This window comes from Monodon monoceros, unplaced genomic scaffold, assembly GCF_005190385.1.
Source record: "Monodon monoceros isolate NGI ecotype Baffin Bay Population unplaced genomic scaffold, NGI_Narwhal_1 Super_Scaffold_21, whole genome shotgun sequence".
Taxonomy (NCBI): domain Eukaryota; kingdom Metazoa; phylum Chordata; class Mammalia; order Artiodactyla; family Monodontidae; genus Monodon; species Monodon monoceros.
Window position 1 is genome coordinate 148,476,866 of NW_021703778.1, and position 27,986 is coordinate 148,504,851.

Genomic DNA, 27,986 nt, shown 5'->3' on the forward strand with positions numbered 1-27,986 from the left:
ACAAGCCAACAGGACACCTCACAGCCCCTGCAGTCATGATAAAACTTCTGGGGTCCCAGACTGTCACCCTCAGCCTGCTGAAGCCACTCCGCTCTTGCTAATCCTAATCTGGGAGATCTTTCCTGCTGGCTGTAAACGAATGCATTCTCCCTCACACAGCCAGTTCAGCCCCCAGAGGCGCAGGATGCATTCCAGAGCCCTGCTCTTCCTGTCCTAGTCCCCAGCAGTCCATCAGGAACAGAAGAGGAAGGCTGGGTGTTCTCCTGGGAGATGAGGCTATTTCAGGAAACCATAGCAACAGGGATCTGCAGTCCCTTCTTATCACAGTTGCCAGTGCAGAATCTATGGTGGTTAAAGCCACAGCTTTGGAAAACACCGCTGGTTCCACCCTTCTTCCTCTACACTGTCCCTCCAGCTCTGGACCTCTTCCCAATGCTTTAAGGCAAGTCCAAACAATTACAACCAGACCTGCACAGAAATATCTTTTAGACCCCACAGCATTTTTCACCTTTAACCCTTCCTCCCTGTTTCTCTGGTCTCCTTTCATTCAGCTTGGGAGTAAAACCTAGACTTATAAGAGGAGGGAGTATATTTCCTACTTCTTATCCCAGCCAATCCTTATCCCAAACAACACTAGAAGTGTTGTTTAGCACAGCAAGAGTCCCTCACTTTTGGTAGCATGGTGGTGAGGCATGGCCACTGGGAAGAGGAGGGGTGGTCCGGTGGAATCCATGAACATCTTAGACTGTACGCCATTAAAAAGAGGCAGTTATGTTAATTACAGGTTCATTTAAATCCAGCTTAAACGATAACGAAAAAGAGCCTTTCAATAAACCAGAGTTTATGAATAACTTGGATTATACACCTTCACACAAAGGCAGTCTTGAAATTTACACATTCAAGTCCAGCTAAAGTACCAAGTAAAGGGCCTTGTGGGTGGACTGCAATGAGATGGGCCCATACACAGTAGGCCCCTGGAGTGCTCTCGTGAAAGGAGGGCTGGGTTAAGTGCGGTGAGTCTGTATGAGTCAACCAGGCTCACCATGGACACTGCCTGGCCACTTTCTTAGAACTGACGCAGAGGTAAGTGCCAATTGTGGACTCCCAAGAGGACCAGAACCCAACTTGCTGGGGGGATTACCGTATTTCCTTCTGCTCCCTTTCTTTCAAGCTCACAGCATGTGCCTGCCTAGTTTAGGCACATGACTAAAGTGGGTCGGACCTTTAAACGCAGGTGGCACTTCTCAGAGCCCTGGACGTGAAGAGATTGAAGCTCTGCACCCATATCTGCCAGGATCTGACATCTTGACCACGACTGTGGAGGGCAGTGGTGACAGGAAGTGCTGGTCATACCAAAGACCAAGCCGACTGGGCCACATGCAGGCTGCCTGGTAACCCTTATAGTGTTCGCCAAGGGGGTGAGGGGCCCGCTGAGGCCTGGCAGGTGGTTGGAGATGGGCCACCTCAGGTGGGCTGAGGGACAGCGCTCTGAGCAGCCCACATGGGAATGTGCACTCCCTCCAACCCCCAGCCAGAAAGGACCTGGTCACGGGAAAGACAAAACCTCCAAGTGTGGAGACTCCACTCTTCTCTCCGCAGCTGTGTGAGGCCTCTGGCCTTATGGGCACAGGAACTGACTAGGGATGGGGCAGAAGACAGAGTTCCCAATTAAGGTCACGTTCTCCTAACCTGGGAGAGATCACCCTACCAGGTTCTCATCTGGCTGGCTGGCCCTTGCCTGGGATAGTTTTGTTTTGCTCTCTCTCCCCGGGTGGAAACTAGAGGAGGTGGGCCCCTGCTGCTCCCAGAAGACGGGAAGCCATGCTTTGCCTTATGTAGCCAATCAGAAAACAATCCTCTAGTCCAGCAGCTACACCAGGGCAAGAACTGGGGAGAAAAACCAGGGTTTAAAAACAAGCCAGCAGAGGACTGGTTGGTCATTTCCCTTCTCCCAGCCCCAGCCCCATGTATCTGCCTTAGAAGACAACCTGTCTCTTCTACTCCCAGGAAAGGCTGTGTTCTGAGGAGTTGGGTGGCAAGAAATAAAGGAGATTCTCAGTTTACCTCTTTGGGATCTCTGTTTCCTTGGATATAAAGGTAAGATATGCACACCTGAACTACTGGTCATGGAAGTGGAAGCACTCTGGAAACTGAATCAAAGTGCCGTGCAGATGCTCCATGACTCACCTCAACCAGGGGGAAGCCCTCCAGGCCAGGAAAGGGGTCTCTGGGAACATACCTCAAAGCTTAGGAGCTATAAAATAATTCCAAGCCCCCAGGGCCAATTGTCCAGGCTGACTAGGGAGAACTACCCACCCTCAATTCCTATTGTAACCAGTAATTACCAATTATTGTAATTACCAGTAATACTCTGGGATTTTTAGCATCCCTTCAAATAACGTAATTTCAGATCTGAAAATTCCTCACACATGGAAAAGAATATTACTTTTAATTTCTCTTTCACCAAGATATGTGCAACATAGGGAGGGGTTAAGTTACCCACAATCACCAAGTGACCAGGCCAAGATGACAAGTGGTGTTCCTAATCCCTGGCTAAATCCCAGCCCAGGTGGTTCAACTGGTACCCAGGTAGCTTTAAATAACCCAGATTCTCAGGTACTGATTCAGAGGTGTGGGGTCTGGGATTCTGTTCAGGTAAGGCAGAAAACCACACCTGTCTCAGGGCTTCCTCCCACGGGCACAGGGGCTGGTGGACCTGCTGCACAGGAAGGCCGGAGGAAGACGAAGTCCCAGCAGAGTGAGGCCCAGGAAAGATGAGAAACCTTGCCAGCAACAGGTGGCTCACAGCTCAGCCCTGGCTCCTGAACACAGAAGAGATGATGAAAAGTAGAAGCGCGGCAAGAGGCATCTGCCACATGCATCATGCCTCACGCAGCCGCCATAGCTTTGACCAGGAAAACACTTCTCATCCTGCTTTCGCCACAGATCCTCCTCTGCTTGGACTAGGCAGAGGTACGGGAGGTACAGGGGCAGCAGATGGAATAAGAATGAGAGCAGCTGAAAGCAGTATTCTCCTCTAGCTTGGCGAGGATGGAGAAGAGAGCTGCACCCCACGAAAGTCTGGGCAGGAGGCTGCGCTCAAGCCGTTCCTCCCAGGCCTCAGAGTAGTGAGCATCTGCTCAGTTACCAGAGGGAGATGATAACCCTTTTCTCTGGTCTAGATCTCAGGTTTGAGGCCCCACCCCAGGATCAGTCTCTTCTCTGCCCACCTCATTCCCCAGGCCTTCCCTCCCCCATGCCTTTCAGGATCCTCATAAAATAACCAACAGTAGGGGGGAAAGGTAAACCTTTATTTGGAAAAGAGTTCAAATGACCATTTAAAACCCCCTTTCATTTCCAAAACAGAAAATAACAAGGAAAAGATCATCTATCAAGCTCCTGCCCTCTGCCATCTTTAGCCATTTTTAAACTACGTTTCCTGGCAGAAAAAAACAGTGATGGGCCCTAGTCCTACAAACCAATAGGGCACTGTCTTGAGACCATCTCAGGAGATGCCCAGGGAGAGACAAACAGAGTGGATGGTGGAGTGTGGACAGATAGGCCTGGGGCTCAGACAGGCACATGCCCAGTACCCAGGAAACAATGTTTAAAAATATACATGAATAGATAAATTCCCCAGAACCCAGGCATGGAAAGCTTATAACCATGAACGCAGCAGCAGAATTATTCAAGCTGGGTCTTCGGCTCTCAAAAAAAAAAAGGAGAAAACATTAACCTCTAGCTAACTGTCCCGAACTCCAGCCTCTCAGCTATATCCTCCAGTCCCATTCTGGAGGCCAAGTGGGCCAACAGCAAGTCAAGTCTGCAGGGCCAGCAGCTACATCCAGCGATGCAGAATTCAGGCATGCAGGTGACTCATGTGGGCAAGGCCCCAGGGTGCTCCTGCACCAGGAGAGGGAAAGCAGAGGCCATGAGCCACCGAGGCCTTGCCGGAGGTGGGGCACCGCCACCTCCAGTTTTGCCCAGGGCCACCTTTCTGCTGAGAAGGTCTGGCCTGAGCTAAATACCAGGCTTTTCTAGGGGAAAAATGGAAGGGGATGGGGGAGGCAGCAAAGAGTAAAAAGCAGTGGGAGGAGAGGACCAGAGAGCTGCAGCTTAGCTGTGCAGAGGGGAGGGAACAAGTCCCTGAGGCCTTGTGTCCCAGCTGAGGCAGCTGCAGAACCTGCCGGCTCTCTCCCCGCTGGGACTCCCACCCTCGCCGCAGTCCTCCAGTGAGATAGGAGCTCCCTGACAGTTCTTCCTCCTCATGCTTAAAGAGTTTGGCACCTCAGTCCACTACCCCGGCCCACTGACCCCACACAAGGGTTCAAACTTTGGCCTCCCACAGGGCAGCCTGGGGAAAGGGATGAGCCCTGGAGGAAGCATGCCAGGCCTGTGGGGAGCTCTGGGTCAAGGGCATCCCTGAATCCGCTGCTCCAGCTCGTGGGGCCCACTTGTTACCAGAGCCCGGACAATGAGGATGCCCTGGTTGGCAGGATGGACACCTAACGAAACACAGACGATAAAAGGAGAGACGGGCCCACGCTCCTGCCGCTGGCAGCCAGGCGCCCGTGTGCCTGGCAGCACACAGCTACCCGGTCATGCCCTCCACCTGCCCCTAGGCTGACAGCCCCAATGTGGAAAGTGGGCTAGTCAGAGACAGGCATGACTACGCAGAGCAGTCCCACCCCGAGAGGATGTACACACAACACACATCTCACGCGTGTGTGTCTGGCAAGAGGGCTGGGCCCAGGGGTCTCAGGCAGGGAGAAGGTCAGGTCAGAAGGCACCCCACCAAGAAACGGCCTGAATACAAATAAGCAATGAGATCAATAGCTCCCACAACCCTGGTAATTAAAAATCAAGGGGGAGCGCTGGATACATGGAAGGAAGGGGGAACCCCCCCCTTCCGCCTCTCCCAGGGCCACCCAGTATGTGGCACAGGTTTAGGAAGAGGCTGGGGCGGGGCAGGGACCACAGGCAGAGAATGTGGACAGGCCTGGAGGAAATCTAGCCATGGGAGAAAGGGAACAAGGAGGGGAGGGGAGGGGACGTAAGTTTCTTGGAGCTAAGTTTCCAGAAGCATGGGATATTTCCACAGTCTCTGATCCAGGTGGCTCTTCTGGAAGAGAAGCTCTCTTCCCCTGGGAGACCGTCATAGGGCGGTGACTTCCATCTCGAAGCTGGCCAGTAGGCAGAGGTGGTCTGAAGAGCAGAAGGGGTTGGGTAAGCCATTGGCAGCCCAGAGGATCTCTTCAGAGAGGAGGGAGAGCCGGCCCAGGAGCTTGAGAGTTCCATCGTGACAAAGCCTGCGATCTGGAGCACAAAGCGGAGGCCGGTGGGTAAGGCAGCCACAGCCAAACTGCACGGGGTGGGGGGGGCCCCGTGGGAGCCACACCTTAGGAGGCTGCGTCTCCTCGGCGGCCCTATCCTCCCTCACCTCCTGCCGCCTCTGGCGGAGGCCTCATTTTCTCAGATATGCCATGATATGTCAATGAAAGAAGCCGGGCGGCTTCGGTGGGACTGCGGCAAACTAGAGTGCACGTCCAAGCCCAGCATTACAAGATCTTCCGATTTTCCGAGAGAAGCCGAAGTCCAGATTTGCTATGTAAAATTAGATTTCTCAACAGAAAATCCAAACATTTTAAAAGACATGCTTTAAACAAAACAGGCATGGAGCTGATAGACTGCTATAGTGTGACTATTGTGAGGGGTGAGAAAACAGGAAGTAGGGTTTCTAACCTAACCAAGTCCCTTACTAGCCAGCTGCCACTGAACAAATCCAATAGAGCACCTCCTGGTGCTCTATTTTCATCTTTAAAATGGAGGGACGGGGCTTCCCTGGTGGCGCAGTGGTTGAGAGTCCGCCTGCCAACGCAGGGGACACGGGTTCGTGCTCCGGTCCGGGAAGATCCCACATGCCGCAGAGCGGCTGGGCCCGTGAGCCATGGCCGCTGAGCCTGCGCGTCTGGAGCCTGTGCTCCGCAACGGGAGAGGCCACAACAGTGAGAGGCCCGCGTACCGCAAAAAAAAAAAAAAAACAAAAAAACGGAGGGACAGCTTGTTCTGCCCACATCTCTCTAACGCTAAAGGATGAGAAGAGAAGGCGGCGAATGGCCTAGGGGAAGTATGATGAGGATGGGCAGTGTCAGGGAGGTATGAGATCTGCTCCTTTGCTGGTCAGGTCCCAGCAGCCCAAGCCATGTGATCAAAGGCCTGACCTACCATCAGTTCCCAGGGACTCTTGGGGGTGGCTTCTAGGAATCCAGGATCCACCAAGCTTACCAGTTCTGTTCCCATTCTCGCAGGACTCAGCTGAGAAGAAGATGTAATCTACTGTCATTCCAAGACCCAAGGGCATTGTGGTGACCTCTGGGCGGCCATGCTGGGGCAGGAAATGAGTATATACCGAGGTCAGGTGGAGGCAGTGCTGGATGGTGCCTACAGTCCTTCGGGGATGGAAGGGAAGATGTCAGTCAACAAACATTACTGAACTTTTCCCAAGGTCACTTCTCTGTGGGTTTTATCAAGTTTTTTAAGGGATGATCCCAAATAACTCAACCTCAGCAAATGCCTTCCCATGCTAATTAAGAGGCTGAGAGTCTTAGCTAAAATTAGCCTAGAAACAGACACATTTATATACAGTACTGCTGGCATTTCTCACCCCCCACTCTCCTCTTGCTACCTGGTGAAGTATATGTAATGTACCCTTGTCCATGGGTCAGCCAGCTCTTCTGTGAGGCCTTACTCCCAAAGGAAAAGGGCAGGGGCTTTTCATCTGCAAGAACCTATGTGGGTCACCTCTGGCCTCTGCACACCAGTATGTTCCTCCATAAACTTAGCACACACAAGGGGAAGAGAGAGCTCAGCAAAATGTGTTCACCCAAATCAGCCCCAGGAAAGCCAACAGGAATCTCTCTAATACACCTCGATGGGGCTGGAATGCAAGCAGAAGGGAACTGGAAGAAGATTACCTGGGGAAGTCAGGCTCAGGCTCAGATATGTCTTCCTCAACGACAGGCTCAGCCCAGCCAGCAGGTCGCTCTGTAGAAGACCGGAGAGAAAGGGTTTTATCAGTCACAGACAGTGAAGCAGGGTTAGAACCTTGCACCCTGAAATCCCACTCAGATCCTTGACTGGATTGTTCCAGAAGGGAAAAGGGAAAGAGAAAAGGTGAGGAGAGGAAGAAAACAATGGACCAAAGTCAAGAACCTCAGGAAGCAGACAGACAGAGGTCTCTAACACAGACATCTCTTCCCTGGCTCAGCAACTTCTTAAAAAATTTATATTCATTCTTTAGGTAATACAGTCACATGGTACAAAAATCAAAATGTAGAGAAAAATATCAGTGAAAAGGCTCCCTCCCACTCTGGGACCTTGCCACTCAATTCCTCTCTCCAGAGGCAACAAATGTTAACAAATTCCTGGTGTATTCCTCCAGAGATTTTCTATCACCCACCATCCATTGTGTGCATATATGTATCTGTGTATGTATGCACACATACATGTCCGTACTTATACACACCTATATATGTACACACCCATACACAAAGAAAAAAGACACACATTACCAATATCAGGAGAGAAAGAGGGAATATTATTACAGATCTTACTGACATTAATAGGTATTATGAACTGAATGTTTGTCTCTCCCCAAAATATGTTGAAATCTTAACCCCCAGTGTGATGGCATTAGGAGGTGGGGCCTTTAGGAGGTAATTTGGCCTTGAGGGTGAAGCCCTCATGAACAGGATTAATGCCCTTATAAAAGGGATCCCAGAGAGCTGTCCTTTCTGCCATGTATGGATGCAACAGTAAGTTGGCAATCAGCAACCCAGAGGAGGGTTCTCACCGAAACTGGACCATGCTGGCACCCTGACCTTGAACTTCCAGCCTCCAGAACTGTGAGAAATAAATTTCTGTTGTTTATAAACTACTCAGGCTGTAGTGTTTTGTTATAACAACCCAAACTAAGAAAAAGGATAACAAGGATCAACAAAATTGACAAACCCTTAGCTAGACTGACCAAGAAAAAAAGAGAAAACTCAAATTACTAAAACCAGGAATGAAAGAGGGGGCCATCACAACCAACCTTAAGAAATAAAAAAATTATAGGGATACAATAAACAATTGTATACCAACAAATTAGATGACTTAGGTAAAATGGACAAATTCCTAAAAAGACAAAAACTACACAAACTGACTCAAGAAAAAGAAGAAAATCTGAATAGTTCTATAACAAAGAGACTGAATTAGCAATTTAAAAATTCTCACAAAGAAAAGCCCAGGCTCAGATAGCTTTACTAGTGAATTCTGCTAAACATTAAAAAAGTAATATGAATCCTTCACAAATACTTCCAAAATATAAAAGAGGGGACACTTCCCAACTCATGCTATGAGGTATTATTCTGATATCAAAACTAGACAAAAACGTCACAAAGAATGAAAACTACAGACTAATATCGCCTATGAATGTAGATGCAAAATGCCTCAACAATTACAGTTCTGTGATTTATAAGAAATGTATATTTGGTCATTCAGATGACCAAATATACATTTCTCATATATAGTCAGTCTTCATATACAGTCTTAGTCCACAGTTGCTGGTTCAAAGCTCCCCAAACCCTTAGAATTTCCTGAGTGTTGAGAGTGAGCAAGGTGCCTTTTGTTATGTTCATGAGGCAGTTTTGGAAAATAGCTAAGGTTGGGGGCTGGTTGCCAATGGAACCAACCATGTGATTAGAGGAACTTTCAGTCCCACCCTATGACCTCTAGGGAGCGGAGAGAGGTTGGAGGTGGAATCAATCACCAATGACTAAGGATTTAATAAATCACGCCCATGTAATGAAGCCTTCATAAAACCCCAAAAGGACAGGGTTTGGAAAGCTTCCACGTTGGTGAACTTATGGAGATTCGAGGGAGAATGGTGCACCCAGAGAGGGCATGGAAGCTCCACATCCCTTCCTACATACCTGCCCTATGCATCTCTTCTGTACAGCTGTTCCTGAGTTATATCCTTTTATAATAAACCAATGATCTAGCAAGTCAAATGTTTCTCTAAGTTCTGTGAACCACTCTAGCAAATTAATCTAACCCAAGGAAGGAGGGGATAGTGGGAACCTCTGATTTATAGCCAGTCGGTCAGAAGAAGCACAGGGAACAACCTGGTCTTTTGACAGGCGCCTGAAGTGTTGGAGGGGTGGGTCTTGTAGAACTGAGCCCTTAACCTGTGGAATCTGATGCTATCGCTGGGGAGACAGTGTCAGAATTGAGTTGAATTATTTGTTGGCGTTGGGGGAAACTCCTCCTCCCCCATGTTGGAAAACGAGTCTCAGAACAATATACTGGCAAACTAAATCCAGCAAAATAGAAAAATGACTATATACTATGACCAAATACGATTTATCCTAAAAATGTAAGGTTGGTATAACATCTGAAAATCAATTAATATAATACATCATATTAACAGAATACTGAAGAACAAAAACCACATGATTATCTGAATAGTCACAGAAAAAATATCTGACAAAATCCACTCCTTTATGACCAAAAAACAAACCCACAACACTTAAAAAACTAGGAATAAAAGAAAACTTCCTCAATCTGGTGAAGGGAATCCACAAAACACAAACAAATAAAAAGCAAACAAAAAAACCTCATGGCTAACATCATACTCAATGCTGAAAGACTGAAAACTTTACCCCTAAGATCAGGAATAAGACAAGAATATTCGCTGTCACCACTCAACACTGTAATGAGAGTTCTAGCCAGGACAATTATGGACCAAATAAAATGCATCCAAATTGGAATGGAAAAGAGTAATACTATTTCTATTTGCAAGGTGACATGATCTTATATATAGAAAATCCTAAGAAATGCACTAAAAAACTATTAGAACTAATAAATGAGTTTGAGGGACTTCCCTGGTGGTGCAGTGGTTAAGAATCTGCCTGCCAATGCAGGGGACACAGGTTCGAGCCCTGGTCGGGGAAGATCCCACATGCTGCGAAGCAACTAAGCCCATGTGCCACAACTACTGAGCCTGCGCTCTACAGCCCGAGAGCTGCAACTATGGAGCCCACGTGCCACAACTACTGAGCCCACGTGCCACAAGTACTGAGCCCACGAGCCACAACTACTGAAGCCCGTGTGCCTAGAGCCCCTGCTCCACAACAAGAGAAGCCACCGCAATGAGAAGCCTGTGCACCACAACAAAGAGTAATCCCTGCTCATCGCCACTAGAGAAAGCCCACGTGCAGCAGTGGAGACCCAACACAGCCAAAAATAAATAAATAAATAAATTTATTCATTAAAAAAAATTGAGTTTGAAAGATTGCAAGATACAAGACTGATATACAAAAATTGCATCTCTATACACTAGGAATGAACAATCCAAAAATGAAATTCAGAAAATATTTCCATTTATAAAAGTAACAAAAGGAATTTTAAGTAGTTACAAATAAATTTTACAAAAGAAGTATAAGACACACTGAAAGCTATAAAACATGGAAAGAAATTAAAGATCTAAATAAATGGGAAAACTTCCATGTTCACTGATCGTAAGGTAATACTGTTAAAATGGCGACACTTCCCAAACTGATCTACAGATCTGTAAATCCCTACCAAAATCCCAACTAACTTTTTTGCACAAATTGACGTGGTGATCCTAAAATCCACATAGAAATGTATAAGAGACCCAGAATAGCCAAAATAATCTTGAAAAACAACAATGAAGTTACAAGATTTACACTTCTCTATTTCAAACTTATACAAAGCTAAAATAATCAAGGCAGAGTGGTACCGGCATAAGGCTAGGCATATAGATGAATGGAATAGAACTGAGAGTCCAGAAACCCATACGACCACTGCTGATTTTTTACAAGGGGAGGGGTAAAGGGAAAATAACTGCTAATGAATATGGGATTCCTTTTGGGGGTGATGAAAATGTTGTAAAATTATATTGTGATGATGGTTCCACAACTCTGAATATACTAAAAGCCACTGATTTGTACACTTTAAATGGGTGAATTTTATGGTATGTGAATTCCACCTCAATAAAGTTATTTTTAAAAAAAGGTAAGAGAATGTTACGGACAACTTCATGCCAATAAATTTGTTAATTTATATGAAATGAAATATTCCTACATTTTCCCTGTTAAATTGTTTTCTTTTTGTTGCTATTATAAATAGGGTCTTCTTAAAATTACATCTTATAACAAATATATCATTATTTTATTATATGAATACTACTGATTTCTGTATATTAATATTCTGCCCAGATACTTTCCAGAATTAATGCTAATAATAGTTGTTAGGTGATTCTCTTGGATAACCAGTTATATAACCATATTAACAGCAAGTAATAGTTTACCCCCTCCTTTCCATTGTTTACTTCTATTTTCTTGTCTATATTTCTATGTTCTATTTCTAATTCTGTGGCTGGTGTCTCTCACAGTTGAATGACAGTAGTCATCCCTATCTTGTTCCCAACTTTGACAGGAATGCTACTAGATTGTCTTCTTTAAGCAAGATGCTCATTTTTGGATTGAGATGAATGCTTTTGTTTTTTTTCTTTTTCAGGCATCTGGCGGCTCCACGCCCCTTCCTCCATGGTGCACCAAGGCGCTGACTGACCAAGATAAATGTATTTTAAGGGTATAAGGAATTATCTATTTTTTCCTTAAGAAGGTTCTTTTTAAAAGAATCTGGAATAGATGTTGAATTTTAACAAATGTCTCTGACATCTACAGGATGACATGCATTTCTATTTTTTAATAGATTTCATATATTTATTAGCATGATAAATACATTAATAGATTTCCCAATACTGAACTACCTTCATATTTCTGATAAACTCTATTTGGGCATAGTATATTGCTCTTGAAATGTGATGTTAGATTCTGTTTCCTGATCTTCTATGTACATTTTTTGCATCAATATTCATAAGTGGAGAATATTAAGGTCTGTAATTTTCTTTTCCTGTGTAACTGTTGTCAGGTGTTGGTTTCAAATACTTCTTTTGTAAAAACAACTTGGCCCCCTTCTGCTGTGCTCTTTAACAATTTAAACAGTAATGGAATTACAAGTTCTTTAAAGGTTTGATGATGTTCTATCAACATGAACATGGTGTTTTTGTGGGACTGTATCTCTGAGAACTTTCACTATTTTTTCACCCTGTGGTAATCTATTTATGTTATGTCTCTCTTTCACAATCAGTTTTAGTAAATTACATTTTCTAAAATTAACATAGGCCATCTAAGTTTTCAATTTCTTTTGCACTCAGTTGAGAAAAGAACCCCCTTATAATCCTCTTATCTTCTGCATCTGAATACTTTTACTTGCTCCTCCCCAGCCCCCTTAAATAGGTTAGCTAATCTGACAGCTGTTTTTCACCCAAAAAACCGATTTTTAGAGCTTATTAGTCCTACTGTTTTTCTGTTCTCTAAATTATTTTCATTTTCATCTTCTGCTTTCTTTCAGCTTGTTCTCTTTTCTAACTTGGGGGATACTTAATTTACTTACTTTAACCTTTTCTTATCAATATAATTCTCTGATTCAAGATATTCTATATAATTCTATGAATTTTCCACTGAACGCTATTTTAGCTATATACCACATATATATGGTATTTTCATTATTGTTATTTTCTACACACTCTGCAGTTTGTTTAAATTTCATCTTTGACCCAAAAGTTGTTTGAAATTTTTTAAACGTCCAGATGATAGCATTCTTTTAACTTCTATTTTTAATGCATGTGTGATCACAGAAAGTTGGCTATTCTATTTCTACTGTTTGAAATTTACTGATTTTTTTTGTGGTAGTCTAATATATGGCCAATTCTCAGGAATTTCCTGTGGATATTTTAAAAGATGTCTTTGCTCTGCTTTCAGTGCTCAGAGTTTGATATGTATCCATCAGATTTACCATACAACATGTTATTTAAGTCTTCTATATTCTCAGTTATTTTTTATCTACTTGAACTATTGTGAACTGAGAAAGATGAATTAAAACCTTCAACCATTAGTTATGTTCTGACTATTATTCCTGTTAAATACTGCAGTTTCACTTTGTGATGACTGATGTGATGTTATTTGGAACATAAATGTTCCTAACACTAATATCTTCATTTTGAATCAGAAAAATCACAGTGACCAGCAGGATATTGAAAATGGTTTTCTCTTCAGCAAGAGGCAAGCTAATTTAGGCTTCTGAATCATGTAAGAGGTCAGGAATCAGAGGTACCATTACTCCAGAAAAGAGGTGGGAGGTGAAAATCAAAACTGGCACAATGAACTCACCAGTCAATTAGAACCATCCCTCACACAGAGCCATTACGTTTTCATGTCTCATTCCTAAATGTGAATGGACGCCTGATGGAATCTTTGGGAACAAACAGTGGGGTAGGAAGAAACTAACTCTTAATTAAAAGAACCTTGGAAGGAACAGATGGAATTTTAAAAATTATCATCCTCAGTAGTAGAAAGGCAATATTGCATTCATTAAAAAAAAAAATGGTATAAAAAAAGAAGGAACTTTTAAAAGGAGATTTGGAAATTAAAAATATAATGGCAGGGCTTCCCTGGTGGCACAGTGGTTGAGAATCTGCCTGCCAATGCAGGGGACACGGGTTCGAGCCCTGGTCTGGGAAGGTCCCACATGCCACGGAGCAACTAGGCCCCTGAGCCACACTACTGAGCCTGCGCGTCTGGAGACTGTGCTCCGCAACAAGAGAAGCCGCGACAGTGAGAGGCCCGCGCACCGTGATGAAGAGTGGCCCCCGCTCGCCGCGACTAGAGAAAGCCCTCGCACAGAAATAAAGACCCAACACAGCCAAAACTAAATAAATAAATAAATAAATAAATAAATATATATATATATATATATATAAAATGGCAGAAATTTAAAATCACTAGAAGGAATGAACAAGCTGAGAGCATCTCACAGATGGTAGATTCTAATATCCAATTAACAGTAATTCCAAAAAGAGAAAGCAGAAGATAGGAAATTATTGAAGAAATATTACCAGCAAAATTATGTGACTTGAAATAAATTAGTTTCCATTTGAAAGGGCCGTGGAGTATCCAAAATAATGAATTAAACCAACACCCTGAGTAGGGTAAACCATCATGAGATTTCAGAAATCAAGGGATTAGAGATAAGAACCAGAAAGTCTCAGAGAGGCAAAATAGGTGATATACAAAGAAAGGATCAAGAATCAAAATGGCAGCAGACTTCTCATTAGCAATGCCGGAACCTGCAAGACAATGGACTGATTTCCAAACTAGACATTTACACTTGGCAAATTTTCATATTAGTGTGAGGATAAAAAAAATCAAGTCTTGGGCTTCCCTGGTGGCGCAGTGGTTGAGAGTCCGCCTGCCGATGCAGGGGACGTGGGTTCGTGCCCCGGTCCGGGAAGATCCCACATGCCGCGGAGCGGCTGGGCCCGTGAGCCATGGCCGCTGAGCCTGCACGTCCGGAGCCTGTGCTCTGCAACGGGAGAGGCCACAACAGTGAGAGGCCCGCTTACCGCAAAAAAAAAAAAAAAAAAAATCAAGTCTTTTTTTAGTACATGAAAAGAAAAACAAAAAAGAAAGAAAGAAAACTGCTTCTCTCAACACCAGGTTCTACCCATGCAGCACTATGTACAAACGGCACTGCTCCAGCAGTTACATGGGACTCAAGGCCTCTGCCTGTCCCACCAGGCCACATGAGCACATGGGCCACAACTGCCTCTACCCGAGCTGCAACATCTTCCTGGACCATTCAGCACTGGCAGCAGCCAAGCAAGTAAGTTCTTCTGCAAGTGTACTTGGGAAGAGGATAATAAGTTGTGCAGGGATGCGCCAGTGGAGGAGCTGGATTCAGAACTTTCCTGGTTCAAAAACTGATCAGATAGCCTTTCCTCTGTGGCCATCTGGTCAGTTTGTTAATAATAGTTTACGGAAGTCATTTATTAGCGACTGTTTTTTCCTAGAATGCACTTAATTGGGCACATGGTTTATTTTTACATGTTAAAAGACCTGAAGCTCTGGAGATAAATGGAAATGTGCAAGTGCTCATAAAAAAGAAAACAGAGTAACCCCTTTCAGTGTCTTTAAGAACCATACTGGAAAGAATAAACCACTAATAATTAAAAATATTTACAAGAGGGGGACTTAAAATTTAGATTCCCATCTTATGAATTATTCCTTCACAAAGGGAGTTGGGGAGAGTGAGAATCACATTTTTTTTTTATTATACAACTTGTGTGATGTAGAACACTCCAGCACAATGCAACGTCAACTTGTTGGAAAGTTAGACCATCACTCCCCAGCACTGTAGCTACTTTGGCAATTCAGATGCTTCCCATTAAAGTCAGTGTCACAGTCAACTTGGCAAGTTTGAATGTCTACAGTTGAGGTGGATGACTCTGGTATTGGACTGGAAATATTATTTGTTAGCACATCTAAACAAATCCTCTAGAAAAAAAGATCACACACTATGATCTCCTTGTACTGCACCTGAAGTCTTTCTACTCATGGTCTAAAACTGGTGGTAGGTTTTTAGATTTGGAGTCCTTAAAAGAGATTCATCAGGACCCTATTCGGCCCTGGGTGGGGATACTAAACAAACGGAAGGGTACGTTCACAGTATGTGGAGGATGGGTGTGTTTACCCAAATTTAATCTCAATTTTGAAAATACTGCTATTATTGGGTACTGTTAGTGAACTGGATATTTTCCCCCATATAATGATTCTACTTACAAAGTGATTGTCAGTGTATTTTAAAGGTTCTTATTTTGTTATTAAATTGAAATGCTTATTTTATGCTTCAAGTACAGTACTGATTTTTTAAAAATAACCTATTCTTAACATGGAATTACCTATGTGGGATCCTACTACTGTTTAACTTTAGGATTTTGTATTCTTTTTTTTTTTTTTGGCGGTACGTGGGCCTGTCACTGTTGTGGCCTCTCCTGTTGCGGGACGCGCAGGCTCAGCGGCCATGGCTCACGGGCCCAGCCGCTCCGCAGCATGTGAGATCTTCCCAGACCAGGGCACGAACCCATGTCCCCTGCATCAGCAGGCGGACTCTCAACCACTGTGCCACCAGGGAAGCCCAGGATTTTGTATTCTTAAAACATTGAGCCACTGCTTCCCTGCCTGAGCCCAACTGATCCAAGCACTTATCCCAGTTCCTAGCACACGCCAGTCGCTCTATGCATGGTGGCCACCACTATTATTATTGCTATCACCACAGTTGTAATAATACACTAGCTTTGCAATTAAAAAGAACAAACAAACAAAAAAAACAAGCCATTGAAATGTTCACTGCTCTTTGCAAAATGCCAATTCAAGTTAAATTCCTTCAAGAAAAAAATGAATTCATTGCTTACCACCAGTCCTTTTACTATAGTTTTTTCAGTCATTGCTTGGTTGTCTTAAGTTTCTTAAGTTTCTTGGTTGTCTAGCAGTTTCTTCATGAAAGGCTTTGGGTTGAGTATAAAATTTTTGACCATACCGTCTTTCTTTGAAACCTTGCTCTCCTGTGTTCCAGAGTCGAATGTTAATGTTTAGAAATCTGAAGCCTACCTGATTATTTTTACCTTTAAAAATAGCCCAATTTTTTTGGTTCTGCCCAAACGATTCTTTTATCTTTGACTTCTGTTAACTTCACTAAGATGTCTTACTGTTGACTCTCCTATGTCATTTTTTACTGAGACATGGTATATCCTTCTCAATGTGGAGAGTCAGATCTCTTGATTTTGGGAAAATCTTCCCTGAATCATACCTTTAAATATTCCCTTTGTGCTATTATACTGGATTTCTTCTTTGTGAACTCGAACTATGTGTATGTTGAATCTCTTTAACTTCCACTACTGTTATTTTCTTTCTAGTGCTTTTTATCCTTCCTGGCCTCTGCTTCTTGCCTTGTTTTCAGCAGTGCCTATTCTCTCTTGGACTGCTTCTAATTTTGTATTATGTGATTCTTAAATTTTTTATTCCACTTTTTTCCTGAGCTCTGCAGTTTACATTTCATCTACTGATGTCTTGCCATGTGCTTGAACTTATTTTATAAAAGCAATTATTTTATTTTTGCACTCTTATGTTATAAAGACAATTGCTTAATTTTTTTATTCATGGGAAAATAATCATAACGTTCATATGCTCCATGGCAACAATTTTTATCTTCGAAGTATTCTTTATCTGCCTTTTACTTTTCCTGCTCTTCCACCTCTTTTTCTTATAGTATTTTAGTACAGATCTCACGCTGGCTCCTTCTGGGCAGCCCAGCTTGGAATTAGTTGAGGTTTTTATGTACAAGCTATTGGTACAAAGCTTATACAAGCGAAGACCTGGGTACGCATTCCAAGTAACAGGCATTTTTCCTTATGACGCAGGGTTGTGTGTGAGTCCTGTTCATCTTTACTTCCCCCTAGCCAAAAGAAATATGCAGTTTAAGTATTACACCTCCCCCCACCACTTAAACAGACTGCTTCGTGCAAATTTGGCTTGATTCCTTGATCAGTCTTTCCTCTACTGCCTCTTTGGACCAAAAGAGGTTCAGACAATATCCTTTCACAACCTGTGCATCTTATTCTTGTTGATGAAACAAGGGATTTTGACTTCGTGCCTCGGGGTATGCTCCTCACCTTGGAGAAAGGCACCCTGCTGGTTCTTTTGGAGATCCATATGGCCCCACAGACCAGTCTCTCCATACCTGCTCCAGCACCCCTGCATGACCTCCAGTGCTTCTTGCAACCATTCCACCCGTGCTGTGGTTCATGATTTCAAATATCTTCAGGTCTCCTAGCTTTCTCAAAGATGGAGTTTGCATTTCTCTTTTTCATTCTCCTTGTTGCTTTGGAGTGTTTTCAGAGACAAGAAGGGGAGAACATCAAGCATACTCTGCTACTTACAATCTGGAAGTTCTCAGTAGGAGTAACTTGTTATTACATCCAGGAGTACTGTCACCTTATGATTTTCAAAGCCCCATCAAGTGTATTTTCTCTCTTAAACATGCTGTATACATGCTAGTTGTTAGCAACTTAATACTAAAAAGCTTGCGGCTTACTCAAGGTCTCAGAGCTAGTTAGAACCCAGGTCTCTTGATTCCTGGTCCATGTTCTGAACACATTGCACATGGCCGGTGAACTCCACTGACCTTCCTCCTAAGCATACTTATTACCAGAAGCTGATCTCTAAGAATTATACCTAGAAAAGACTAAGAAACCACATAACTGACAAATATCAGAGGTGCAGAGGAAAGAGGACCAAGCTTAGTTGGAACAAGTTAGGGAACAAGCTTAGTTCCCATTACCTGGCTTAGTATCTGTCACTCCTTCCATAAGAACCAGTCCTACAGGTCGCTGACAGGCGATGCTGCAGAAGCGGAAACGTAGCAGGAAGTCTCGGCTATACTTACGTTTCTCTGTAAACCAGGAAAAGCCATAGAGTGAAAGACAGGAAGAGGAGCCACATGCTGAGACTTCCTTAATACCAAGAAGCTTACAAGTAGGGACACAGAGGAAGTCTGGCTCTGAAGACAAGGAGATTTTCCAATGGCTGTGATTTAAAGTTGTCCATTTCATTGGGTGACCATGAGGAGGACAATGAAAAAAACAAAGGAACGTGCTAAGAGAATTGAGGGAATTACACTTTCTCTTGTCACTGAGGTGCCAGCTTTCTCCCAAAATGGGCATGGAGGGACAACCAACCAAGAATGTGGCATGTGCTCACCTGATCTCTTGGGGTGACAGGAGGTGACATACTGACAGCAATCAGTGATGCCCAGGGAGCTGGGCCATAGTGGGGCCTGCAGCTTCCTCTGATAAAGCTGATGGGAGAAGTCTTCCTGTCCAGATACCTACAAGGAAAGAGCAGATGGGAATAAGGAATCTGAGATGGAAAAAGGAAATAGCCCATGTTTTGGGACATGCAGACAAACATACACACACACACACACACACACACACACACATAGTCACATACTATGTACGTAACACAAGCAAAACACATAAGTCTAGGGGAAAGTTAAAAATAAGGAGCTATTTAAAACCATTATTTTATTTTTTTTACTAGAAACACTGAAATATCCATGAGACAGGAATAAGGGGTTAAGAGAGTGAGGTATGCGAATCAAAGAGAACAGAACTATATGAACATATGGTCCCTAAATTTCAGCTCAGAAACATCTACACTACTCTGCCCAGGGAATGTCAACTTCCAGGGGCTTTAATTTGCAGCGGGAAAAGGTTTATCCTGATCTTTGGATCTTCTGGATCAAAGTCTAGCATCTTAAGCCTATTACTGGGAAACCACGGGGTCAAACCAAATGGGAAATTCACCAAAGCACTTTACCGTATCTACGTCACCATCCTCGGTCAAAGCCAATGAGCAGCCTGGGAACGGACAGAACGTAGTAGGGGAAACATTCGGCAACATCAGTCATCTGCATATCTCCAACGTGTGTAGCAAAACCCCCTTTATTTCATTTAACAACAACAAATATTTGAATGCCAACTATGTGCAAAACACCAGCTAAGTGCTGGGGAGAGAGCAGTGACAGACACAATCTCTCTACCCCTCAAGGACATACATTTTCAGTATGCCATCAGAAGTAAAACACACCTTCATTTAACGGCCATTTACTAACTGTGTGACTTTGGGCAAGTTAGTTAACTCTCTTGGGTTCAACATGCTCTACTATTGAATGGGATAATAATACCACATACAATTAAGAATCCTGGTAACCATAACTACTACCAATTACTGACTGCTTCCTTTGAAGCAGAAACTGGAAAACACTGTGTGCATTATTTTACGTAATCCACCAAAGAAAACCCTCTGAAGGAGGTCCCATTATATCCCCAGTGTATGATGAGGCAAATGGGGCTTACGGAAGTGAAGTAACTTGCCCAAGGTGGCAGAGCAGGCATCTGAACGCAGGACTATCTGGCTTCAAAATGGTGCTCTTAATCACTATGCTTAACGGCAGCTGTCACGTGGTAGGCACTTAGTAAATTCTTCTTCCCATTCCCTGAGCCCCTTGATAACAGCAGCTTCCTGGCAGGATAATGCCTTTCTCTGCGCATGTAGCAACCAGGACATCGCTGGCACTTGAGTAACCTCATTAAAATAAAAGCCCAAAGTGCTCAACAATAATTCAGTCATTTTATGTCTTTTCTCTCCTGTGCCTTGCCAAAAGTTAAGCAACAAATTGGATCAGCAGGGGCAAAAGAGAGGAACAAGGAGATTAAGTGACATGTAAAGAAATCAGCACAAGCTGAATGCTCCTCAGTAGAGCTAAATAAACTACAATAAAACTATAAGATACCTAGGTTATAAACATTCAGCAGTTAAAAAAGGAATGAGACAGATACATATGTACATTGTTGAGTGAAAAAAAACAAGCTACAAAATGAAATATACATAATATATCACATTTATAAACACACACAGTACATTATATACCAGCTGTTAGAAGCAATCACAGCATAGTATTGGAGGGCAAGAGCTCTGGGGCCAGACTACCTGGTTACAAATCCTGGCTCCACCACTCACTACCTGCAAAAACTAGAGTAAGCAAATTGCCTAACTTCTCTACACCTTAGCTTTTTCATTTATAAAATGGAAGGAATGATAGAAATTGTGAAAATTAATGAGTTAATACATGTATAGTGCTTAAAATAGCACCTGGCACACAGTAAGTGCTTAAGAAATGTAGATTATAATTACATCATCACAACAGCTTAGATACTACTGCAAATGCATAGAAAATGACCTGGAAGAACACCACCAAACTTTGAACAGTTATTACTTGACTCTAAGTGGAGACGTGGGAAATGTAGGTAATGAAGGGGGCTTTGGTCTTATTTTAAAATGTCTGAATCCTTAAAGGGATGCACTTGTGTACTTACATGCACTTACATATATACTTATGTACTTGTAAATTAAACATAAGTTAATGATAAAAACTGAAAGGATTCCAATATACCAAAGGCACTCACGAGCTCCTAACTTCCAGGCTTGGGTACCAGATATCAACAGAACAAGAAAAAGCCAGAGGAAGCCAGAACAGGTGTAACTGAGGTCCCTGCCACAGAAGCAACACCAGATGCCAACACCAAAATCTCTCCCTAAGCCAACCCCACAGTGGCCTCTCCCATTTCACCTTCCAGGCCGGCATCCCATGGTACTGGAGTTCTCCATCCCTGATGAAGTTGTAAAGAGGTGAATCAGGGACAGAATTCAGGTCCCCACACAAGATGATGGGGCAGTGGCTGCCATCTGACAACCTGGCCACCTTGTCCACTTCAGCCAAGAAAATGGCCATCTGGGCTAGCTTGACATCACCCCGACGTGGGTTGTACAGGACGTGAGTATTTGCCACACATAAGGGGGCCACTGAGACTTGCCCCAGGCCTTCTGGGACTAGTGGCTGCAGCAGCAACACTAAGCCCACATTGTCCCGATTGAGGAGCTCCAAGCCAGGCCGAAAGTACTCCACAGGGCTGGCGCAGAGCAGACGGAATCGCGTGGGCTTGTAGCAGACAGCACAGCCATCTGTCTTACACCCGGTCCTCCTCTTGTAGAAACAGGTAAAGCCTGCAAGGAACACCCCACCAAGGAGATGGGTAAGAGTCCTTGAAGATGGGTTAGGGTCCCTCTACCCAGTGGCAGTAGCCCAGGCATGTGTGCCTAATGCATTGCTCCTGCAGTTCAATAAGGGGAGTCCTTGCCCTTGCCAATTCCTTGGTTCTGCAGAGGCTCCCTTACAGTTGTAACCAGATGACTGAGTGGCTAGAAGGGGAAGGAGGGACAGAAGGGTATGAAGCAATAACCTGACAGGAAAAGCATGGACTCTAGGGTCAGACAAGCTGGAGTCCAGGCTCCACAACCTATGAGTTTCATATTGATAGCTTTGTGACCTTGAGCTAGTCACACAAATTTTCTGAACCTCAGTTTCCGCACTGTAAAATGGGGATAATAATATTCAGCCTCACAGGGTTGGTTACTTCAAGGATTAAATGGAAATATATGTCAGAATTGCTTTAAAACTTCAGGACTCTCCTCACCCACACAAAGAAGCTAGCTCACAGATGAGACTGAGGGTTTACTGAGATGAAAGAAAGATACAGTGCATTCAGGAGAGAGCAGACAGGGCTGTAGGAAGAAAGACTGGCAAACGTGCCAGGGAGCGGCATTACCCATCATTCTCAGAGAGGGCTCCAGCTGCTGCCAGTAATGGTCTTCCTGGACTTCCTGGAGACACAAGATCTGGGAAATGACAAGGCATCCAATCACTCCAGAGTAATGGAGGGCCCTGGAGTACGACTCCCACCCGAGAAGCAGGCACTGAAGCCACATGGGAAGCTGCTGTGGGTCTCAGGCTGGGTCACACTGAAACTTCCCCTGGTGCTGACTCTTCCCTGATAGCCACTACCAGCAAGAACAGGCCCAGAGTTAAGCTGAGATCAGATACATGCGCTGGATCTTCCTGCTCCTTGAATCCCTCACGTCTCCCTGCCTGCACAAAGGTGCTAGAAAGTGTGCACCCACGGACAGTCTTCTTAGCATCTGCCCCAAACTCATTACACCAGGCAGGCAAGCACCAGTCCTAGGCAGGAGGCCAATCATATGAACAACTGTGGGGTTCAATTCATTTTCTAAGAGCGTTGGGAAACAGCCAGGGTCCAGAGCAAATGCAGGATGGCACATCTCCCCATCTTCACTCACATCGGGATCCCAGTGCTGGAATTCCTGCATGAGATTCGCAAAGCGGTAGTTCCAACTGAGGATGTCTGGATGGCAATGCAGATAGAGCTCTGAGCTCTGCTGCATCAGGTCCTGAGCCAGGATGTTATAGGACATCAGAGTGAACTGGAACTGAGGGCCATCCCCCGCCTCCAGGCCCTGAGCATCTGGCTGAGTGGAGAAATCCTCCCATTCTCGCCACAAGATTTCTGCAAAGGTGTCGGGAAGAAGAGGTCCATGGTAAGTCCATGTTATTCACAGGGCCCACCATCTCCACTCCTGACTCCATGATACTGTGACGAGTTCCTTTTTTCATTTTCCCTGTCATTCATCCCTTTCTGTGGTGATTTGAACAACACTCTAAGGACATTCTCAGACGAGACAATAAACTCCACAAAGCCTAAGATAATCTTGGCCTGTTCATCACTGTAACCCTAGTACCTAGCATAGTACCTGGCACCTAGTACAAGTTCACTAAATATGGCCAACAATTTCTCACTTCTCATAAATCCATGGGTCTCTGGGGAACCACTCAGATGTATGTGCTTAATAGTCATCTGAGATTAAAGACATTTCTAGAGTAATCTCAGCCTTGGGTGTTTTCTGACCTCTAAACCTGAAAATGCCTACAGAGCCAGAAACCATAATGTGTCTCCCATGTGCCCTCGAGCAGGGAGCTGCAGAGTGGATTTCAAACCTATGTGAGCCACAGCACTCATTCTCCAAAGTTTAATGGAAGCCCGATATATAACACAGACAAAAATGGAGTTATCCTGGTTGAGGCAGAGAGTGGAGCCCTGAGAGCTCTCCACCGCTACCCCAGGTCACCTCCAGAGAACCAATAATGTAGAGAATCAGAGCTATGGTCTGCTTTCAGTTCTGCCACTACCTAGCTATGTGACTTTAGGCATGTCCTGCTACCTCTCTGTGCCGTGATCACTTCATCTGAAAGGCCACGGGGCTGGATGAAATGCTCTCTAAGGCCCCTCTGGATCTGCCACTGCAGGAGTCTCAGAAAAACAGAATGCAGCAGCAGAGCTCCACACAAGAGAACTTTAGCAGTGACTGTGTGCACATCCGAGACAACCTGCTGCCCCGGCTCACCCAGCCGGTTGTCAGACTCACCATGATATGGGATTTCCACTGGGGGAGGCTGCAACTGCCCCAGGCCCTCAAAGGGCCAGATGGGAGCCTCTTCCTGGGGCACAGGCTCCGGTGCTATGCTCCAGGCCACCACTGCGGGGTCCTCTTCCCACTGCTCTGCAGCCAGGGCACCCACTGGGAGGACAGCACAGTCTGCATACTGGGGGCCAGTCTGCACCGGGACTTCTGCCCACATTGGGCCCTCGACCTCTGTCAGTGGCTCCTCTCCTAGCACCTCAGGGAAAGGCTCCTCCAGGTTCTCTGCTGCCCACAGGTCACTCAGCTGCCTGCTGGACCACTTGTCTTCTGAAGCAGCATCCTGTTCTCCAGGATTATCCATCAGGTGCGCCAGGCTGCTCTCGGCTACTCCCTTATCTACAAGCAGACCCTCGCTCACAGTTGAGAGTGCCTGGCTTGACCCTTCTTCTTGCCACTGCTGCAGCAGGCCCTCACACTCCTCCTGGTCGGGGCCCCGAGGGGCCATGGCAAAGTCGCCGTCTACCTGGGGGGACGAGCTCTTCGCCAGGAAGGCATTTTTTCGACATGTGAAGAAAGCATCTAAGAAGAAAGCCAAGATACCATGTTATAAGATGACAGCATCACCCAACCCATGCTCTTCTCCCAACTTCTAATAAGTCTCATACAAGCAAGAATCATGTCCACCTTGCTCATCACTGTACCATCACTGAGCCTGCCTATTTTAGTGCCTGGAACATCATCACCATCAGATCAGAGTGCTTACTATGTGCCAGGCACTGTTCTAAATGCTCTACAAGTATTAACTAATTCATATGGTAGGGATCTGATAAATATTCGGTGTGTGAATGAAAGAATGGCCATCCCACATAACCTAGGACAGAGATGGTCACATACAACCACACTCCTTTTATCTGGAGGTTAAGATTCCTATTAACATCAACTCTCTGGTTCTAAGAGCCGTATTACACTGGAACCAGCACTTGACCATGAGTCAGAACTGTGGGTTATGGCCTAGCACTGAAATTAACAAAGCTATGTGACCTCGGACAATGGCCCTAGTGAGATGGACTCACTCTTGACTGTAAAATGAGGACAAGGGAAGTTTGAACTAGATAATCCCCAAGAGCTTTTCTAGTTCTATAAATCCACTAATCTATGAATGCATTCTAAAAGAAAAAGGCCTAAAGTAGACAAAAAGGGTGTCTCAAAATCTGTACAATCTCTCTCTTAGCAAAGGCCCTGGGTCCTCTTCTCAAATCTATTTATTCTACTCATAAATCTTCACAGACTTCATTATCATCTTTCCCATTCCATAGTACTCTAGCGGCTGTAAATCAGAAGGTGCCAACAACTGACAGCAAGAGACAGCTGCCACCTCTCTGCTACGGCAGCCACAGTGACAGCCAACAGGCAAAAAGCAGGTGGGAAAAACTATAAAATTGGAGCCCCCAAAATCCAAGCACAGTATTTTGGTGCAAACAAAACCTCCCCCCACCAACACACACTAAGTCACTTATTTTTAGCATAGGACAAGTGACATGTAGGATGATGACCCTCAATCACCAGAGATTTATTTTATCAGCTCTTTTTTTTAAAAGGCAAGAAAAACTTCAAAATGGTTCAAACGTTGAAAGACACTATCTTATTTAGGGTCTATGTGGATTTACGTCCCTCAAACCCGTGGTTTTTCAACCAGGGGTGATTTTGCCCTCAGGGAACATTTCTGCATTGTCTGGAGACAGTGGTCGTCACAACTGTGGGGATGCTACACTGGCATCTAGTGGTTATAGGATGAAGATACCGCTGAATATCCTACAGTGCAAGAGACACCTCCACAATGAACTGCCCAGGCCCAGACGTCAACAGTACTGAGACTGGGAAACCCTGCTCTAAACCCATGGGCTGGGTTGCTGGCCTTAGTCTCAGGAACTTATTAATTCCCTGCCCTTTGAAACATCCTCTATGTGTATCGCATGGCAGAAGTTCTTTGATTTATACGTGTGAGGTTATTAGTTTTCAAACTCAGCAGGTTTTGGTTGGTGGTGGTGGTTTGTTTTTCAGCAGCAGAATTCTTTTATTAAAAGAAAATCTGTAGAAACCAAATGTACAGATACAAACGGGACTACTTTAATAGGTGTGTGCAAGTGGGTGGGGGGAGGCGGCCCTTCCTCTGACATACCTAAAACTCTGACTACTGGTCTAGAAACCTCTGGACTAGTATATGTCACTACGGCTGCCATTATGGACACTGGCAGAGCTCCAGAAATGACAGCAACATGGTTAGAAGAATATGCATTAGTTCTCTGAAAACAATGACTTCTGTGGAGTTCCTCATTTCTGAGAAGTATGTACACACAAGACATTCCCGAATTGAGTGCCTACTGCATTCTGGGCAGTATGCTAGCACTAGATACAGTGAGCAAAACAGACATGGCCCTGCCCTCCTGGAGCCCGCATTCTAGTGGCAGATACAAACATACACATACATACATTAAATGTTTTATATGAAATATATAGGAACAGAAATTACACACACACACACATATTGTGTAAAGTTCCAGAAAGGAAAAGCACAGAATGCACACAGTTGGACATCTTATTTCTAAAAGTCCTTCTTGGTCTGTCCTGCCCCCTAAAATGCCAGAGAAAAGTCTGGGGGTTCTGTGGGATCTCCCAGAGGAACTGATGGTCTCATAAGAGCCTCGGGAACGTCAAAGACCAGGAGTGGGGAGCGCAGGCAGGTCATGGCAAAGTTAAACAATAACTCTTCTCTAAGTACCCGCTGGGCATTGCCTCCACCCCATTACATCTCTAAACGCACGGGACATTGCTTCAAAGCCGAAGTTTCAATGTGTCTCTGGATTCTGAGCATCCGTTTTTTCAACCAGACTCCGCTGAGAGGCGGCTGGGAAAGGTGAGTGTGGAGTTGACCCAGGGGAAAAACAGGTACGTCTATGTCTTCAGTCCACAGATCCGCCCCCAGGGCCGACTGGCCCCTGTCCACAGAGAATTCGGACATTAGCCTAGGCCCCGAGCGGCCAACCCTCCCCGACCCCCAGGGCAGTGACTCAGCGGGACCGGAACCTCTCCGCAACCCCGGGGCCAGAGAAGGGCAGCTCTGGCCCCTCCCCAAGCCGCCTCACGTTAACTGTGGCTCGACACCTCCAGGTCACAGGGGTGAGGAGGGGCCCGCCCACGACGCTCGCCGGCCAGGCCCGGGCCTCATTTAGTCCAGGACAGGCACGGCGGGGCCGACGGCCGCCTCCCCACACCTTGGCACTGCCGGGGGAAAGTGGTCGTGAGGCCGTCCGCGACGCACGCCGCCCCAGGCCCCGCGGGGCCCCGCCGAGGCAGGCCCGGGCCTGGCACCCGCCCGTCAGGACACAGGGCCGGTACCTGAGAGGGCGCGGAAAAGGCGCGCGGCCGGCAGCAGCAGGTAACACAGGCACGACGCGATCATGGCCAGCCGCCTGCGCCCGCTCCCGCGCCCGCTCCAGTGCCCGCCTCCCTTCCTCGCCGCCGCCCGCCAGGTCTCCCTCCGTTCGGCCCCGGCCCCGCCCCCGGCTCGCCCCACCCCCGGCTCCGCCCCCGGGACGGCTCACATGGTACCACTGCGCTTCAACAACAACTTTATTGGGAGCTCAGGGCCAAGCGGGAGCCCGCTGGGCGGGGAAGCCAGTTCCCAAGGCAAGGGAGCATAGCGGGCCGGGCCTGGCTCTCAGCTGCGGCAGAAGCGCCGGGATTTGAAATTAAACCCCTCCTGGAGGCACCACAGTATTATTTAAAGTCCACAGTTTTATTCCCGCTTCTGCCGCCTCACTACGGCTCCACCTTGGGTCCACCACGTAACCTCTCCGCCCCTCAGTTCCCTCATCTGTAAAATGAGGTGCTGGACCTTGTCTAAGGCCTCACCCAGCTCTGACTTCTATGATCTTGACCGGCTTAGCCCAGACTGGAGAGAGCCAGCTCTTTCCCATTTTTCTCCTTTTCCTAACTCTCTTCCGCAGCTCAGATTTAGGTCAAACATTGAGTCCACACCTTGCTTCAGCACATAAGATTTTATCTCCTCATCCTGTTCCAAATGGGCCCTTTTTCCCCTAATCTGGAAAAAAGGGGTGTCCCATT

At 45.5% G+C, this 27,986-nt stretch overlaps 1 protein-coding gene across 3 annotated transcripts; it reads right to left on the minus strand.

Annotated features, from left to right (window-relative positions):
* Positions 1 to 38: 38 nt before the first annotated feature.
* On the minus strand, positions 39 to 27,394 carry ANGEL1 (angel homolog 1). 3 transcript variants are annotated; one of them, XR_003795752.1, is made up of 11 exons: positions 27,258 to 27,394; positions 23,865 to 24,440; positions 22,722 to 22,948; positions 22,193 to 22,262; positions 21,157 to 21,590; positions 18,723 to 18,849; positions 18,304 to 18,414; positions 6,975 to 7,044; positions 6,286 to 6,449; positions 2,675 to 5,316; positions 39 to 1,637 (listed from the first exon to the last, which is right to left on the minus strand). XR_003795752.1 is itself a non-coding variant. In XM_029236463.1 (10 exons), exons 1-10 carry the CDS (start codon positions 27,319 to 27,321, stop codon positions 5,156 to 5,158), a joined length of 2,004 nt encoding a protein of 667 aa, XP_029092296.1. In that variant the 5' UTR covers positions 27,322 to 27,394; the 3' UTR covers positions 2,246 to 5,155. The 3 variants fall into 3 exon arrangements, 2 of the variants coding, with proteins under 2 accessions (XP_029092296.1, XP_029092297.1); XM_029236463.1 differs by lacking the exon at positions 39 to 1,637 and having other exon boundaries at positions 2,246 to 5,316; XM_029236464.1 differs by lacking the exons at positions 39 to 1,637; positions 2,675 to 5,316; positions 6,286 to 6,449; positions 6,975 to 7,044 and adding an exon at positions 16,396 to 17,844.
* Between the last annotated feature and the right edge of the window lie 592 nt (positions 27,395 to 27,986).